The following is a 14,697-nucleotide window of genomic DNA, read 5'->3' as shown; positions in this document are numbered from 1 at the left end:
CAACAAACTGTCCTTTCCCACTTTGTCCTTGGAGGTTTTCTCTAACAACAGCAACAATAAGCAAGTGCCTGCCAGGGAAACCAGGGCTGCAAACAAACACTGAGCTGCCCTGGACACAACCAAAGGGACACACAACCAAAGCCTCCCACGGCCAGGGGGACCCACAGCCACTGCCCCCGGTGCTCTGGCACATCTGCTCCTGCTCTTCACCGAAACACTGCCCAGACAGCTCAGATCACCTGGCAGGGAACAAAACCACATCCTATTCCTGTCAAGGGCCCCGTGGCTCAGAGAACACACTCATTTTTGAACAGGCCAAAGGGAGCAGGGCAAGTGCATCCCATAATAAGTGCCATGATGCAGGCAGGGAGATATGCACAGGCACAATCCCAGTGCAGGCACCTGGGCTCCGTGTTCCCGCAGCAGCCATCCATCCCAAGGTCCATGGCATCACTCTGGAGAGCCACATCAGCTGGAAAAACACTGAGAGCATTTCAGGAAGTTCTATTTTCAACCTCCTTGGTAACATAGACCTCTTTTAGGCCTTCCTGCAGGAGTCACGTTCCCAGTGACACCATCCCCTGGGGGGGAGAAAAGTTTCCATGCAGGACTCCAGCTAAAGGCAGTAAGTTCATTTTTTATCTCCATTTGGGAGGATAATTAAAGCCCAGCCAGGAAGACCAGAGTTAATAACAGTGGTTTCCTCAGGGTAAAGGCACGGGGAAGGTCTCCAGTGGGAAGGATCCCTCAGTGATCCCTGCACAGGTCACAGTCCTGTCCCACAGCTCCAGCATCCCCTCCCACATCAATCCCACAACAATCTTAACCCACAGCACCTCTGCCAACCCCACACTCTTTCATGCCCCAGTCCCACGTGCTCCATACTTGGCAATTCCCATGTCTCCAGCAGGCAAACCTTGAGTGTCTCACAACCAGAAAACTCAAAATAGTTTTTAAGTCTCTCAAACACAAACAGGTAAAATATTGAGCATTTCTCAGAATGTGTGGGGCTCGATAAATTCTGAAGTCAGCAGCCTGCCTTCCACATGTTTCTGGTTGGGAGTAACAGGAATGTCCCTCAGTATCAGCTAAACCAGACACTAAGTTGAATAGATTTTTGTTAGCCTAAATTTACTGAATAATTGTGGCTGAACTCAGGCAAAAGAGCATTCAAGGATAAGAATATACAATTTTAATGAAAGACTACAGGTCTGGGGGTTATTTTAAGTGTTCATCCATGGGTGTGCAAGCCCAGATAAATGTGCTGTGTGTACTCAGCACAGCAGAGAAATCCTGCTGCTGTCCTGGTCCTGTCCCAAGCCCCTCTAAAAGGATAATGCAGACAGCATCACATTTCAGAAGAGATTTCCTGGGTGCCTGCTGAGTTGACCTTGTTTACAGGCACTCACTGAAAAGAGTAATTGCTTGTATGTTCCCCTCCACACTGGATTTTCTGCCTATACCATCCATATGGACACGAGCCAGAAAGAAAATGTCTATGTAATTACCCAATTAATTATTATTAGTGCTAGCATTTAACAACAACAACAAAAAAAAAAAAGCCAGCTGGCACACTAACAATTGCTGCACTTCTGTTGTGCAAGAACCACAAAAGGCACGTTTGGATTTCGTAGCTACTAGTAATGAAAGTTAAACAGTTCTGTTTTAAACTAGGGGATGAGAAGAGCAGAGAGTAGAGTAGAAATCAGGAGACAACTTGAATTCAGAGTCAGCACCAGATCTGCTGTGTGACTGAGCCAGTCAGTTCATCTCTGTGCTACAGGTTTCCATCTGTAAATAATCCTCTCATTCTCCGGCTCTATTCCTTAATTTTCCTGGCTGTTCTTTGGTCACAGGACTCATGTTGATAAAGCTGAGTGGGATCTTGATTGACTACAGGCTACCATTATTTTCTTTGTACTGTTGAAGATCAGGGGAATTTTGGGATTAGAAAGATGGGTTTCCTCAGGACCTGGCAAACCCCCACTGCTCCAGCTGGGCCAGAGGAATCACCTGATACAATAATGCAATTATAGGGTTTGAAGCAGTCCAAAAGCAGTGAGTGGAACCCAGATAAGAACATAACATAGCCTGAAATTGTGAGCAGTGCTTTAGTGGTATTAGTTAACCAATGCACAGAGCCCCAACCTTACAGGGAGAAACTCTGTTCCAAGGATTAGCACAGGACTGGATATCAACAGTCCCACAACTCCTTGAACTCCATCACAAATTTGCCATAAGAGACTACTGATTCTGCCCTGTGCCCCAGTTCCTCCACAGTATGGGAATAATCCACATGCAGCTTCTCAACAGAATTATTTTCAATTTTAATTTAACAAAACTGTTTGTGTGTTGTATGAACTGGACAATACAGAAACCTGGAACACAAAAACCCATCAGATCCTGATCTCCAGGGCATCCCAGCAGATCCCAGTGAAATCCAGGCACACTCAGCACACAAAGCAGAGATGTATCTCATTTCACCCAGGCTAATATTCAGCACTTTTCCCCTGACTGAGAGGATGGAGCAGCCAGAGGAAAGCTGAAAACACAAATAAAGCCAACTGTGACAGCAGGGTTCATCCCTAGGACAAGCATTCCAGCAGCTCTGCTCTCCCTAGCAGGTCCCACAGCAGTGTGGGGATTCCTGCCCAGTGTTCCTGAGGGCAGCAGTATAATATAGCCATTCATCTCTAACAAAAAGGGCTGGAGCCCTACAGCCCCCTGACCGACAAGGAAGAGCTCAGCTCCCAGCTCCAGCTGCTGGATCCAGCCTGCAAAAGCAGGGCAGGGCACAGATCTGGGATTGGCAGCAGCTTTTCTCCACCCCTCTTGGGATAGAAGGTGGTTTGGCTGGGTTTTCCTAAACTCTTGCAAATCCCCCCTGCAGAACACCAGGCATCTAGATTTAAGGAATACTTAATGCCTCCCCAGACTGACAGCGGGGCAGAGCTGTGCTGTCTGAAGGGTTTCTTGTGCTGCCCTTGAAATCTGGTTTCCAGGAAAGGTTTATAAATTCCAGTGAGCAGGGTCAGAGCTCAGGATTAGCATTTGTACAGTGTAACTGGATTGCAGGTGAGCTCCTCAAAGCTGCTCAGATCCAAAAATATGATGACGACTGAAACATCATTAAATGATTGCTGGGAGATCTGCAAACTGGAATAGGTTGGGGGTTTGCTCTAGATGGTTTGTTTTCTAGCATGTATTAAAATTCTATGGCTTATAGAGTCAAAAAGAGAAGGAAAACTATTCATCCAGGACCCTCTTCCATTAGAATGTTCATTGGAAGTCCAAGGAAACTCTGTCCAAACTGAGTATCAGCTGCCCAATTTTAAATCAGGCATTAATTAAATTTATTGACTGCTTTTTCCTAAATTAAAAGCTTTCCTTTTTTTTTTTTCATTTTCTTTGTTCCTTCAGCAGCAGGGAAACAAGCAGGAAGAGCCCTCAGCACCACAAGAGCAGAGCACAAATCTGAACAGCAGTGGAAAGCATTCAAGGTACACAAGCAGAGCATTCATTCTACATTAAAGCAGGCAGCTGTTCCACCCCAGCTACGGAAAAAACATCTCCAAGAAAACCAGCTTGGAAAAGGAAGCTTCTAATGCAGTAACACAGTGACTAAATGAAATCAGCTCAAGAGCAAAAGGCTGTCAGACCAAACCCAGGGGCTCCTCCAAGGTGATGTGATTCTCTCTAAAGAGACTTGAGGATCCCCTTCAGAGGGGCCACAGAACAACAGAGATACAAAGAGGAATATTAACCCTGCAGGAGAGTTGGGAGCATCCAGCACAGTTTAAAGGAAACATCTCAGGGCAGGGCATTAGGCAAATAAACATTGTATTTCCCTGGAGAGCAAGATGAGGGAGCAGAGGAAGGAACTGGGAAAAAAGAACAAGGTAAAGTTGAGCTATAATCAAGTTACCCAGTGATATATTTTTCCACTGCTGCAATGCACTAATAGCAGCTGAGAGCAGAGCAGGAGCAATTCTGACTTGCCTGCTGTTGGCAAAGGGTGCATCTTAAGCAGATGAGCAAGAAACCCACCCATCCTCTGTAAAAATGTGGTAAATAAACCGAACACAGCTTGTCAGTGAATCAAATCAGCACTACAGCAGTTTGGAGGATAAAAGAAGCAGGTATCTCAGCAACATCACTCGCCTTCAGAGTTCTCTGCTCATCAAACAAGCTCTAACCAGCTCATGCAGCATGGCAAAAGGGATAGGGATTTTGTTTAAGTCCTGGATTCCCCTGGCTAAGGAAGTGCTTACACCCTAGAGGTGATGCTTTTCTCCACCAGAACATTGGTAAGGTCAGCAGCAGCAAGATCCATGGTTTGTGCATGATTACAGCAGTAAATTCAGGACTAACTCCACCCACTGAGCACAGGATTCCCAGCTCAGTACCTGCCCAGTGCTGTCTGTTTGGAACAGAGCTTGGCATTCCCAAGAGAGAGCCTTGCTGTGCTACACACATGATGGAATACACCTCAAACACATTCCCTCCTCACCTCTCCCCAGAAGCAAGGGCTACCAACAGCTTCACCTGCATGTTTGCCTAATTTAACACCCACTTTTGGGACAGCAGCAGCATTCCCACAGAGGTCTTCCCATCCTCACATTATGCAACTTTAATATCAGTTTAGTGTTGCTTTCTTCTGTGGATTATAAACACAAATCTCCAGACCCAGAATAACGCCCTTCATCCCTCTTAAGAGAGAAAAAACAGTCATAACAGGCTTGTTCCCTACCTATTAATCTTCAAGTACCAGCACATACAAAAGGAAAACAAAAAATTGCAGTTCTGAAGTTGTTCCTTTTTGTTAATACTACATATATTATGTAATACATAATAAAAGTCACATTAGTTGGTTGTTATTTTCGCAATTTGTTTGAAACACCACATCCAGCATAAGTTTCAAGAAAATCTACATCAAGCACATGCTTTTATTAATAATTACTAGATTGTTGGCACAGATCTATTTTTGACTGCGTGCAAAAATAAGCTGGAGTACAAAAGCTATTTAAAAATCCTGGTTCAAACTGAACTTTTACTCATTAATGTCTCTATTTAAGTGTTGTGCTGGAGCACTAAGGACAAAAAGCCAGAATAACAGCACTGAACTGCACCACATCCTCCTGTATCAGCAGTAACAGAACACCTTCACTTGGGAAATATCAAAGCATTACATGTGGTCCCAATAATAACAACACTAAAGAATGCAGAAGTGCTCAAATGAATAAAAAGCCCCCAGTGGAAATCACACATAACTCTAATTTCTGTTTTGAAATCAGTCTCCCACAAAGCCCCACCAATCCTGCACAGAGCTGCTGCAGAACAGTTATTGTGGTTTAATTAAGATGAATTTAGAGTCAAAACAAGTTTGACTTCTCAGTGTGGATGAAAGGCAGATCACTTCTGGTTATGTAAGAAAATGCCTCAAGTGAGTGTTCAAACAACAGCTCCACTTGCCTGTGTTTATAGTACAATCCAATACAACCTTGCAATCCTTCCTGCTTTTAACTGTGCAACAGGGATTTTGGAATTGAGTGTTGCCACAGACACCCATCAGTTCAGCCAACAAAAGCCTGGAACTCCGTAGCAGAGTCAGCCTTGGTGAACTAACACTCCAAAGGACTTTGGAGCATTAATGCAACACCCATCAGAGACAGGAAGAAAGTCCAAGATCACACACTGAGTTTTCCAAGACACTGCATGCACTAAAACACTTCTAATTCCAGAGGCACAGCTCCAGAACTTCAGTCCTGCTTAAATGCAGGAATAGTATCTGGTAAATGTTTCATAAACATAAAAAGCACCTTTGTGTCTTCTCTGTACCTAATATTCAAACAACCATTAGTATGCCCACTGGTAACGAGGCCAGGAATGCAGGAGACCCACAGCAACTCTTCTTTCCCCCATTTAAGAGACCTACAAACATGCAAAGTGTGGAACACCTTCAAATTCCAGGGAACAAAAGCAGTCCTGTGGCTCCCAGTAAAGCACACAGACACTTCTGGCAGCTTCAGAGGGAGCTGGGAGGAACAATTATTCCTCACTGAATCAATTCATGCATCACCATAAGCTGCTGTGGGTGCCCCCTCCCTGCAGTACCTCAACAGCTTGTGTTTCTGGTATGAGACCAAACTAGAACATGTATTTTAGGGTAATGGCTGTGAGAATTCAACCCTGCCCTAACTCAGTAACCTTAAGTGTCAGTAAGGACATGTGGTCCTCAACAGCAGCTTTTGATTTAGTCTCAAATCAGACCAAACTGCTCAGCCTGCACTGCTCGAACAAACCCAGTACCCAAAAGGATTAAACTCTAATAGACAGTATTTGGTAAATCCTAAATAGTTATTTCCACTGTAAGTTTATCATAGAACAAATTATTTTTTTTAAAAAAATATATTACTATGAGCACTTAAGTGCTCAGAAAAGGAAACAGATACTTGATAAAGAATTCCAGTCCCACTGAGCTACTGCAAATTCACGATGACTGTAAAAACTGCTAGATTAAAAAAAAAAAAATCTACAAGGTCACCCAAGGCAGAAGAAACAGGAGGGTGGGAAACATTTTTCGTACCATTCTATATCCAGAGAGACCTGACCATGGTTAAAAGCTTCCGTGGTTTGTGGCATTTCAGAGCACAGGGAGGATCCAGCACAGTGGGAAGGAGAGGAGCTGTGCCAGGAGGGCACTTCTATTTGTGGCAGAGGTCAGCAACAAAAAAAACTGTCTTCTGACTTACCGGGCCCATTCCTTGGCTTTTAATCAGAGTAGAGTTGTTACAAACTAATTAGTTCATCTATCTAATTTAAACTGCTAAAACCCCCAGAGAACAAGGTTTAATCCCGTTCTTTCCCAGGTCATCATCAACAGTTGAGTAAATTTAATTTACAGATCAATAACTAGCACAATTCACAATTTATACTGTCAGTTTTAAGCAATAAACAAGATAAATAATAATAAAGAACTCATAGATAAGAAATTATTACCTCAAACATTCACTGTGAAGAGAGATGGTCACATTTACCATTTTATTACCCCCACAGGTTATACCTTAGCAATTTTGTTTTCCAGTATGCATTAGTTTTACCTTTAAACAAAAAGTAAAACCAAAGCTAAGAAACCTGTGCTTGTTACAGTTGGACCCACAGTGAATTACAGAAATCCCATTTCCTGTCATCTGACTGCTACTGATTCCCACTGTAAATCACCACCAGTGGTTAATGTAAAAAATAAATGATTGAGTGGAAAAATTTAAAATATTATTATTATATTTAATATTTTAATATTTAAAATTAACCTTAAAATAGACAAAATCTAAAAACCACAGATTAAAATACGTTCATTTCACATCCAAACAGCAACTGGGTAATAAGATTCAGAAATTTGCTCAAGGAACCCAGTTATAGTCTAAATAAGGAGGGTAGTTTTTGCTGGCATTTAGTTTCAATTTCATGCCATCAGGGCTGTTCTCTGCAAACAATTACAAATTACACTGAGGAAAAAAAAATACTCAGTGTCAGTTGGTACAGAGAAGAACCTTGGACACACCTGACTAATGAAAAACAATGACAGGTGTGATAGTAACTAATAAAAAGAGCTTCTTTCTCCCCTTTTATAGGGTAAAAAGGTTTTTCTACTCACATACACACTGAAGTAATTTAAGTCTTGTGCCAGTTAAATCTTAATGAATATTAATTCTTCTTAACTGACACTGATATTAAAAATTACCCCATTCAAATGAAATTAGCATTAATTTCCTAATTAGAGCCGATTGCCAAGACAAGCCATCTATATTTAGAATCCTGCCTTTCCACAGACACAGGAAGAACACTTGCTGTCTTGTCTAAAATGTCCTAAGATTCCACATTTTAAGGTGTCAGCCTGACTTGAAGTCTTGGATTTTTGGCATAAATTCTGAATGTGGCAATCCACAGAGAGACTCTCACCTTCCTTTTTTTTAATGGATAACTGAGTGATATGTCAAAGTTCAAAAAAATTCCCCGTGGAAAGCGAGTTGCAGGCTGTCAATGCAGGTTGCCATGGCAACGGCCACCATGACTACACAGGCTCTAACCTTGTTTAATGAATAAAGTGGAAAAAAATAGCACAGATACTATAATGAAGATCCCTGTACTGTAAATATTCCTGAAAAAACCACCAAATAGAACCAAAAACTACCCTCCTCTACATCATTTTTTATCATCAGCCCATATCTGGAAAAAAAGCCTTCAGTGTACCATAAAAACTTATTTATTATGTTTTAGGAATGGTGCAACTCTGCTTGTCTTGTGCCTTGAGTATTCTCTGGTTTACACACAGGTAAAACACTGAAAATGGGCTTTTTGCATCAAAGGATAATAAAGGATGTGATCTATGTGGAGCAGTAGCAGCAAACAGAACAGGACAATAAAATACAGCAAGGAAAGAGGTAGTGAGGAAAAAGATGGATTCTACCATGGCAGTCTAAAAATAGAACCCCTTCAAACAGAGCATGGGTGGGAGGAGGGATTTTCAGAACCAACAGCTCCATCTAGAGTTAAACAGCAAGGGATGTTAAAGCAAGCTGACAGGTAAAGAAGGTTCTTGAGACTTCTTAAAAACACCTTCCAAAACGTTCTGTAACCTCCCAATTGAAATTAAGAATTGGCTCTAAAATACATCATCCAAAACTCACCTGATCTGAGAAAATAAAAGTCGCATTAAAAACAAACCAAAGACAAAAAATGGAAAATACCCATAACATCAAAACATTTTCATTCACCCCTTGGGCTTCCTGCAGCTCAGTGACATTCCCACTGCAGTCCCAGGTTTGGGGAGGGCAGGACATTTTGCCCAGTTTTCAGTGTGACAAAGATTTTTACCCCCACACTCAACACTAATTGGATGGTCCATCAGCAGTACAACTTCCTGCACGTGGAACACTTTCCAGGCTCCCAAAAGTTCACACTTTAAATAAAGTTTCCCACTGATTTTTGCAGAGCCAGGATGCCCCTGCCAAGCTGTTTGCTCCAGAGGAAACTATTTTGCATTGCACCTTTCAAAGTAATTAATTATAATCATATTTTAAGTCTGTTTGTCCTCCAGTTCCTCCCAAGCTGCATCTTACCCTGCAGCCTGTATGTCCAACATGAAATAAAGAAGCAGCAGCTGAAAACAACTTCTTATTTGCTCTGAAGGTGTGTTTTTAACTGAAAAAGTACCCCAAGAAATAGAAAGAAAACCCTCATTTCCCACACAGTCAATTTTGTGTACTAAATTAACCAGAGGAGTGGCACCAGCACATGGAGTTTACTAAATATTTAGAGGTTACTGAAGAAGTTCTGTCAGAAAATAAATAGAAACTTCCTCTGGGAAAACAACAGATTCCTCAGGGTTTGTAAATATTTTGCAGCCCAAGGTAAGCAACTTCACATTAAAAACACAACACAGAAGAAAGTGACTACAAATCAACACATAAATCTCCTCACTGGAAAGTGTAACACCATTTTCTGTGCAAAGCCACCTTCTCTTTACCCAAGTCCACTTTTGAAGCAATTCCTGGATGGGAAGGAGTTGGCAGAACGTGCACTAACAATTGTCCATCCAAAAAAGGAAAGTTTTACCCTCACTCTTTACTGAGAGAACAAAACCCTGAAGGATTTTTTTTATAACTCCCAACAATCTCCCTATTTACCCTTGCAAAAAGTGATAGTTGGAAGCAACTGAATTGAGGTTTGTGTTTTTCCAGGCATCATTTCCTCAGAGTGACTGCTTTAAGTTTCTAGAAATTGGCAATTTAATAGAGAAAATTGTTACCCATTCTTTTAAAGACACCAAAATCCTTCAAAAATTATTTCCAGATGGTGGAGACTACAGGCCTTGGCTGAAGTGTGTATTTATCTATCAGGTTTTTTAAAATCATGGAGAAAACATTTAAACACAGTGCCCATAAAATTGATTCAAGTACAGGTTGAACAAGCATTTCAAAAAGTTCTTCAGTGTGTTTCTTAAAGAAATTTTGATGAGTTAGAACCCCAAGTAAAGGCTTTTTCTTCATTTCACAATGAATGAGGATGGTTAGGACATACACTGATGAACTCTGTGACACCAGAAATCAAAACTGGGTGATGATATACACTATTTTTCAAGCTTAAAGAATGTATCTCCTTACCTCCAAAGCTAGCTGAAAGCACTTGTAACATCACTGACACATGAATCCACTGGTCACTTTTTATTAAAAACGCTGCTGTAAATGACTTTAGTATGACTAAGAAAAAAAAAAAAAAAAGAGACCACACAAATACTTACATTGCATTGACTTTATCTTCTGGGCCCTGAACTTGGCCTGTCACGGTTCCTTGGCTGGTATTTTTAACCCAGCCAACCACTCCTAATTTCCTGGCTTCTTCTTCTGTGTACTGGTTTGGGAAATAATGAGAGAGGACAATCAGTGCCAGCACTACACTTTCATTTTTCACAGTTGCCACTGTGAAAAAGTACTACACTTAATAAAAATCCACGGGTGACCCTCATGCTCAGGCATTCAGATATTCCTGTCAGCTCTGGAGCTGCAGCAGGAGCAGCCAATTCTCAAAAAAGGAGGAGATTTTGATCCCAAAGAACTCTGCTAATCCCACAGCATTCCCTTGTACCTACTTCATTCCTTTCCATAGCTCCTATCACTGTTCTTTTCCCTATGCAACCACCCCAGTGTTTGAACTCATTAAATTAGCTACACTTACAAATTTCACAGTTCTTTTCCTCCAGTTTCCTTTTAAATCCTTTCCACCTGACTTTCACCCTTTAAATCTTACCCCCAACTGCTACATTTCTAAATAGCACTAAAGGAAATCCAATTATATTGGTTTTCCAGTATTTTTGCCACACCACAACAAATTCTGGCTTCCCAGCCACTCACTCCTTGTAATGAAACCCACGATTTCCAAGTACCCTGTTTCTTGAGGGTTTTTTCTTCTTTTTGATTTTTTTTCAAATACATATAAGATATAAACATAACTTGTCTCTGAACATTGAAATGGTAGGGAACAGAAAGCCTCTTTTGCAGAAATCCATTAAGTTTTTCTTCAATGTAGGACAATAGAAACACAAAGCCATAACACAACTTCATTAATAAATTTATTTGCATTAAAGGTACCTCCTCTTTGTACACTGAAGAGGTATAAAAGATAACCTGGCCCATGATTTTTATCTTGTATTGCAGAACAACCTGATATCTCCAACAAGATTCAACAATTTTCAGTATATTTTGGTGAGAAATAGCTACCAAACATATTAGAATGTGTCCCCAGTGCACACTGCATTATCAGCCTACTGAGACACTTACTCTAGTGTCAAAGCCAAACCTCGTGTTAATATGACTCCACTTCAAAAGAGAAAATATGTTTTGGGAAGATTTAGCCAAGGGAAAAAAAAAAGCACTGCTAACTGTAAAGAGTGTTTTTCAAGAGGACTGTGAGGCAAAGCAAGCTTAGACTTATTAGTTTTCCACTTGATAGAATAATTAAATTCAAGACATTATCTACTGTAATCCTCTATTCATTTCCATTTGGCACTATTTCACAATACATAGAACCTATAAACAAGAATTTTTATGTTTAATATTAAGCATTGTCCACTATTTTCAGACCAAAAACTGCTCTTATTTGAAATGTGGCCTATTGTTTACTAGGTATCTGTGAAGTGTAAAACTACCTGCTGCATGTTCAGAGCTGGTAGAGACACTTACCTGGGGTGTGAGCCACGGAGTGTTTATTTGTAGCACATTTTTCCAAGGACACACACTAAGTCTCCTTAAATACAGGTACTAAATAACCATTTTTAAAAATTGAACTGTTTCAGGAGCCAACATCGAAAACTTCAGATTTAACCTCTCCAAAGATCAAGGCGTTGCAACATTTTTTGTTGCTGTTATGAGTAATCCAAACACATTCTTTAGATGCTACACAAACTACACATTAATAAGCTTTTAAAAACCCACTTTAATATAAAACCGTTTTCCTCCTTTTAGATCAACTCGCAGTACTTAACCATCTAACCCAGAACTCAAAGTTCAGGTTGGATATATTTACACTGTACAGACCTGCTGCCGTATTTTTAGCACTGGAAATATTACACTGTAAAGTACAGCTGGTAAATCCAGTATTGCCTTACCATCCTGAAACAAACACCTAGAACAGAAAGAAAATAGGTATTAAGATAATAAAAGTATTAAAGTAATTCGAAAGCATGCCACTTTGTAGGAATTTCGCTTGATACAGAAGGGCAGTAAGCTGCATACAAGTCATTTGTGGCGTTTCATCACACTACCATAGTTATTCGTGGTATTTTACCAATTTCAGAACAGTTGCGAAATTAACGTTACACAAAGCGTATGGAATTTAGGAACACGCTGGCCTTCGGCAAACGATTGTCTCCATTGATACTTTAACGTTAATGAAAACGCCGCAGTGTGTGAATGGGGAGGGGCGGGGGCTTTCCCACACAACCGCGCCGACAGAAGCCATGAGCGCAAACGCGGTTATTGGGAACAGCTCCGGATAGAACCGCCTGTGCTTTCGGGGGAGCCGAGCTTTAGAGCTGGGGAGCACTTACAACCTTTTTTTATTTTATTTTATTTTTATTTACTTTTCATTTTTTTACCCTTTCCCGTCCCACGGGGACGAGTCGGGGCTGCCGCTCCCGCCTCTCCCCTCACGACGTTCCCGCCTCTCCCCTCAGGGCGCTCGAGCCTCGCGCATGCGCGGTCCCACCGCCGCCTCACCAGGGAGACCCTCGTTCCCTCAGCGCACCTCACCTCACCTCAGCCCGCCATTACCTTGCACTCGCCCGAACACTTCATAATCCACCGACTTCAGCGCGCCGGAGGCTTTGGCCAGGGCGGACATGGCAGCGCCGGAGGAAGAGCCGCTGCAGCGGGTGCCCGGTGCTCCGCGGGCCGGCGGCGCCCGGACGGGAGCGCGCGAGGCTCAACCTTCCCGCGTCAGCGGCCGCCTCACGGGAATGTGAGGGAGGGAGTCAGGGCACCCCCGAACCGAGCCCTGACAGGGAGGGAGACACCGGTCCCTCCGTGAGGGGAGAACACCTAACAGCGAGGAGTGACAGCGCTCGTCCCGTGAATGGAGGGAGAACACCTCACGGTGACAGCGCTCGTCCCGTGAATGGAGGGAGAACCCCTCAGGGGTGACAGCGCTCGTCCCGTGAATGGAGGGAAAACACCTCAGGGGTGACAGCGCTCGTCCCGTGAATGGAGGGAAAACACCTCAGGGGTGACAGCGCTCGTCCCGTGAATGGAGGGAGAACACCTCACAGACCAAGGGCATGAGGGTCCCGGCACCGCAGCCCTGAGGGGCAGCCACAGCCCCCGAGCGCCCCGTCGGCAGCACAAGCGGCCACAGCGTGTCCTTCAGAGCCCTCACATGTTGTTCTCGCTTCTATTTGAAATTAGAAATACCTTGAGAGAACAGACTTAACATCACCATCTCCAATTCCAGGGCTGACGCTGCCGCGTATTGACTCACCTGAAGTTACCCCCCTCAAGCATCCAGCGCACAGGTAAACAGTATTAAGCTTTTTCAGGGATTTACAGGAATCATTCAGACAAAAAGTGTTCACCATACACCTCTGAACCGAGGTGATTTTGCCTGATAATGTGGAAAGCTACGCGGTTGAAAGCTAAAACACAGCAAAAAAACCCTAAGTTTATCTTTGGCATCCATCCCCATCAAAGCTTTGTGACAGACTTCCCTCACATCTCCACATGACTTAAGCCTTCAGCCAGAGATTTATCAGCCCATTTCTGTTCCCTGTTCAGTCCTTGTGCTGGAACAGCAGATCTTTGAGACAGGAAACTCACCTCATGCAAACTATTTACCCAACTTCCAGTTTTCATTAGCAAACCTTTCCAGAAGTGCCACCACGTAATTTCTTTTGTCTATATGCCACATGTGCAAAAGCAAAGTCAAAAATTGGCTATTTAGTAAGCTGAGTCTGCAACCAAACACCACAAAGGTTTTTCTCCAGAGTGTTCTATGTCTGCTTGCAGTTTAACTCTTCTCCCCCATATTTGCTTTAAAAAAAAAAAAAAGTGTTTTCAGGCAGAATTTTACACTAGAAACAGCATTTACCAACCTGAGAAGATAAACTCGACCCTCTCTTACTCAGCAGGTAAAGGCAAGTTAACTGTGACTTTACAAATCAAAATAATTTTATTTGCTTTCCCCATTAAGCAACTCCCTTCCACATACAACTTTTTGTCCTACAGCAATGCAGCAGAGCCCAAACTGTTGACAGGTTTGGATCTCAACACTAGAGGGAGGTTCTAGGATCCCTAATTTAATAACCCATTCTTCAGCTTCAGCATTGCCACGTTATTCCCACATCAGAGGAAAACATTGATTTCCAACACGAAACAAAGCAGTAGAAACTGAAAACAACTTATTTGCTCTGAGTGTTTTTAAACAAAACAGTATCCCAGCAAATGGAAACCAAACTCTGATTTCCCACACAGTCAGTTGTGTGTACTAAATTAACCAGAGGAGTGGCACCAGCACAAGGAGTTTACTAAATATTTAGAGGTTATTGAAGAAGTTCTGTCAGAAAATAGAAACTTCCTCCGGGAAAACAACAGATTCCTCAGGGTTTGTAAATATTTTACAGCCCAAGGTAAGCAACTTCACATTAAAAAC

At 42.3% G+C, this 14,697-nt stretch overlaps 1 protein-coding gene across 1 annotated transcript in view; it reads right to left on the bottom strand.

The window, feature by feature from the left end:
- ACYP2 (acylphosphatase 2) overlaps nucleotides 1-12,979 on the bottom strand; it is a 32,410-nt gene extending 19,431 nt beyond the window's left edge. Inside the window, exons 1-3 of the mRNA XM_051792850.1 lie at nucleotides 12,828-12,979; nucleotides 12,164-12,180; nucleotides 10,301-10,410 (exon numbers count right to left, since the gene is read on the bottom strand). Of these exons, the coding sequence (XP_051648810.1) occupies nucleotides 10,301-10,410; nucleotides 12,164-12,180; nucleotides 12,828-12,897 (197 nt within the window). The 5' untranslated portion in view covers nucleotides 12,898-12,979. The remainder of the gene's footprint in view (nucleotides 1-10,300; nucleotides 10,411-12,163; nucleotides 12,181-12,827) is intronic.
- Between the last annotated feature and the right edge of the window lie 1,718 nt (nucleotides 12,980-14,697).

Source organism: Manacus candei, unplaced genomic scaffold (assembly GCF_025592945.1).
Source record: "Manacus candei isolate 608988 ecotype Guabito, Panama unplaced genomic scaffold, ASM2559294v1 h1tg000035l, whole genome shotgun sequence".
NCBI lineage: Eukaryota > Metazoa > Chordata > Aves > Passeriformes > Pipridae > Manacus > Manacus candei.
This window is presented reverse-complemented; position numbering and strand designations above follow the sequence as displayed.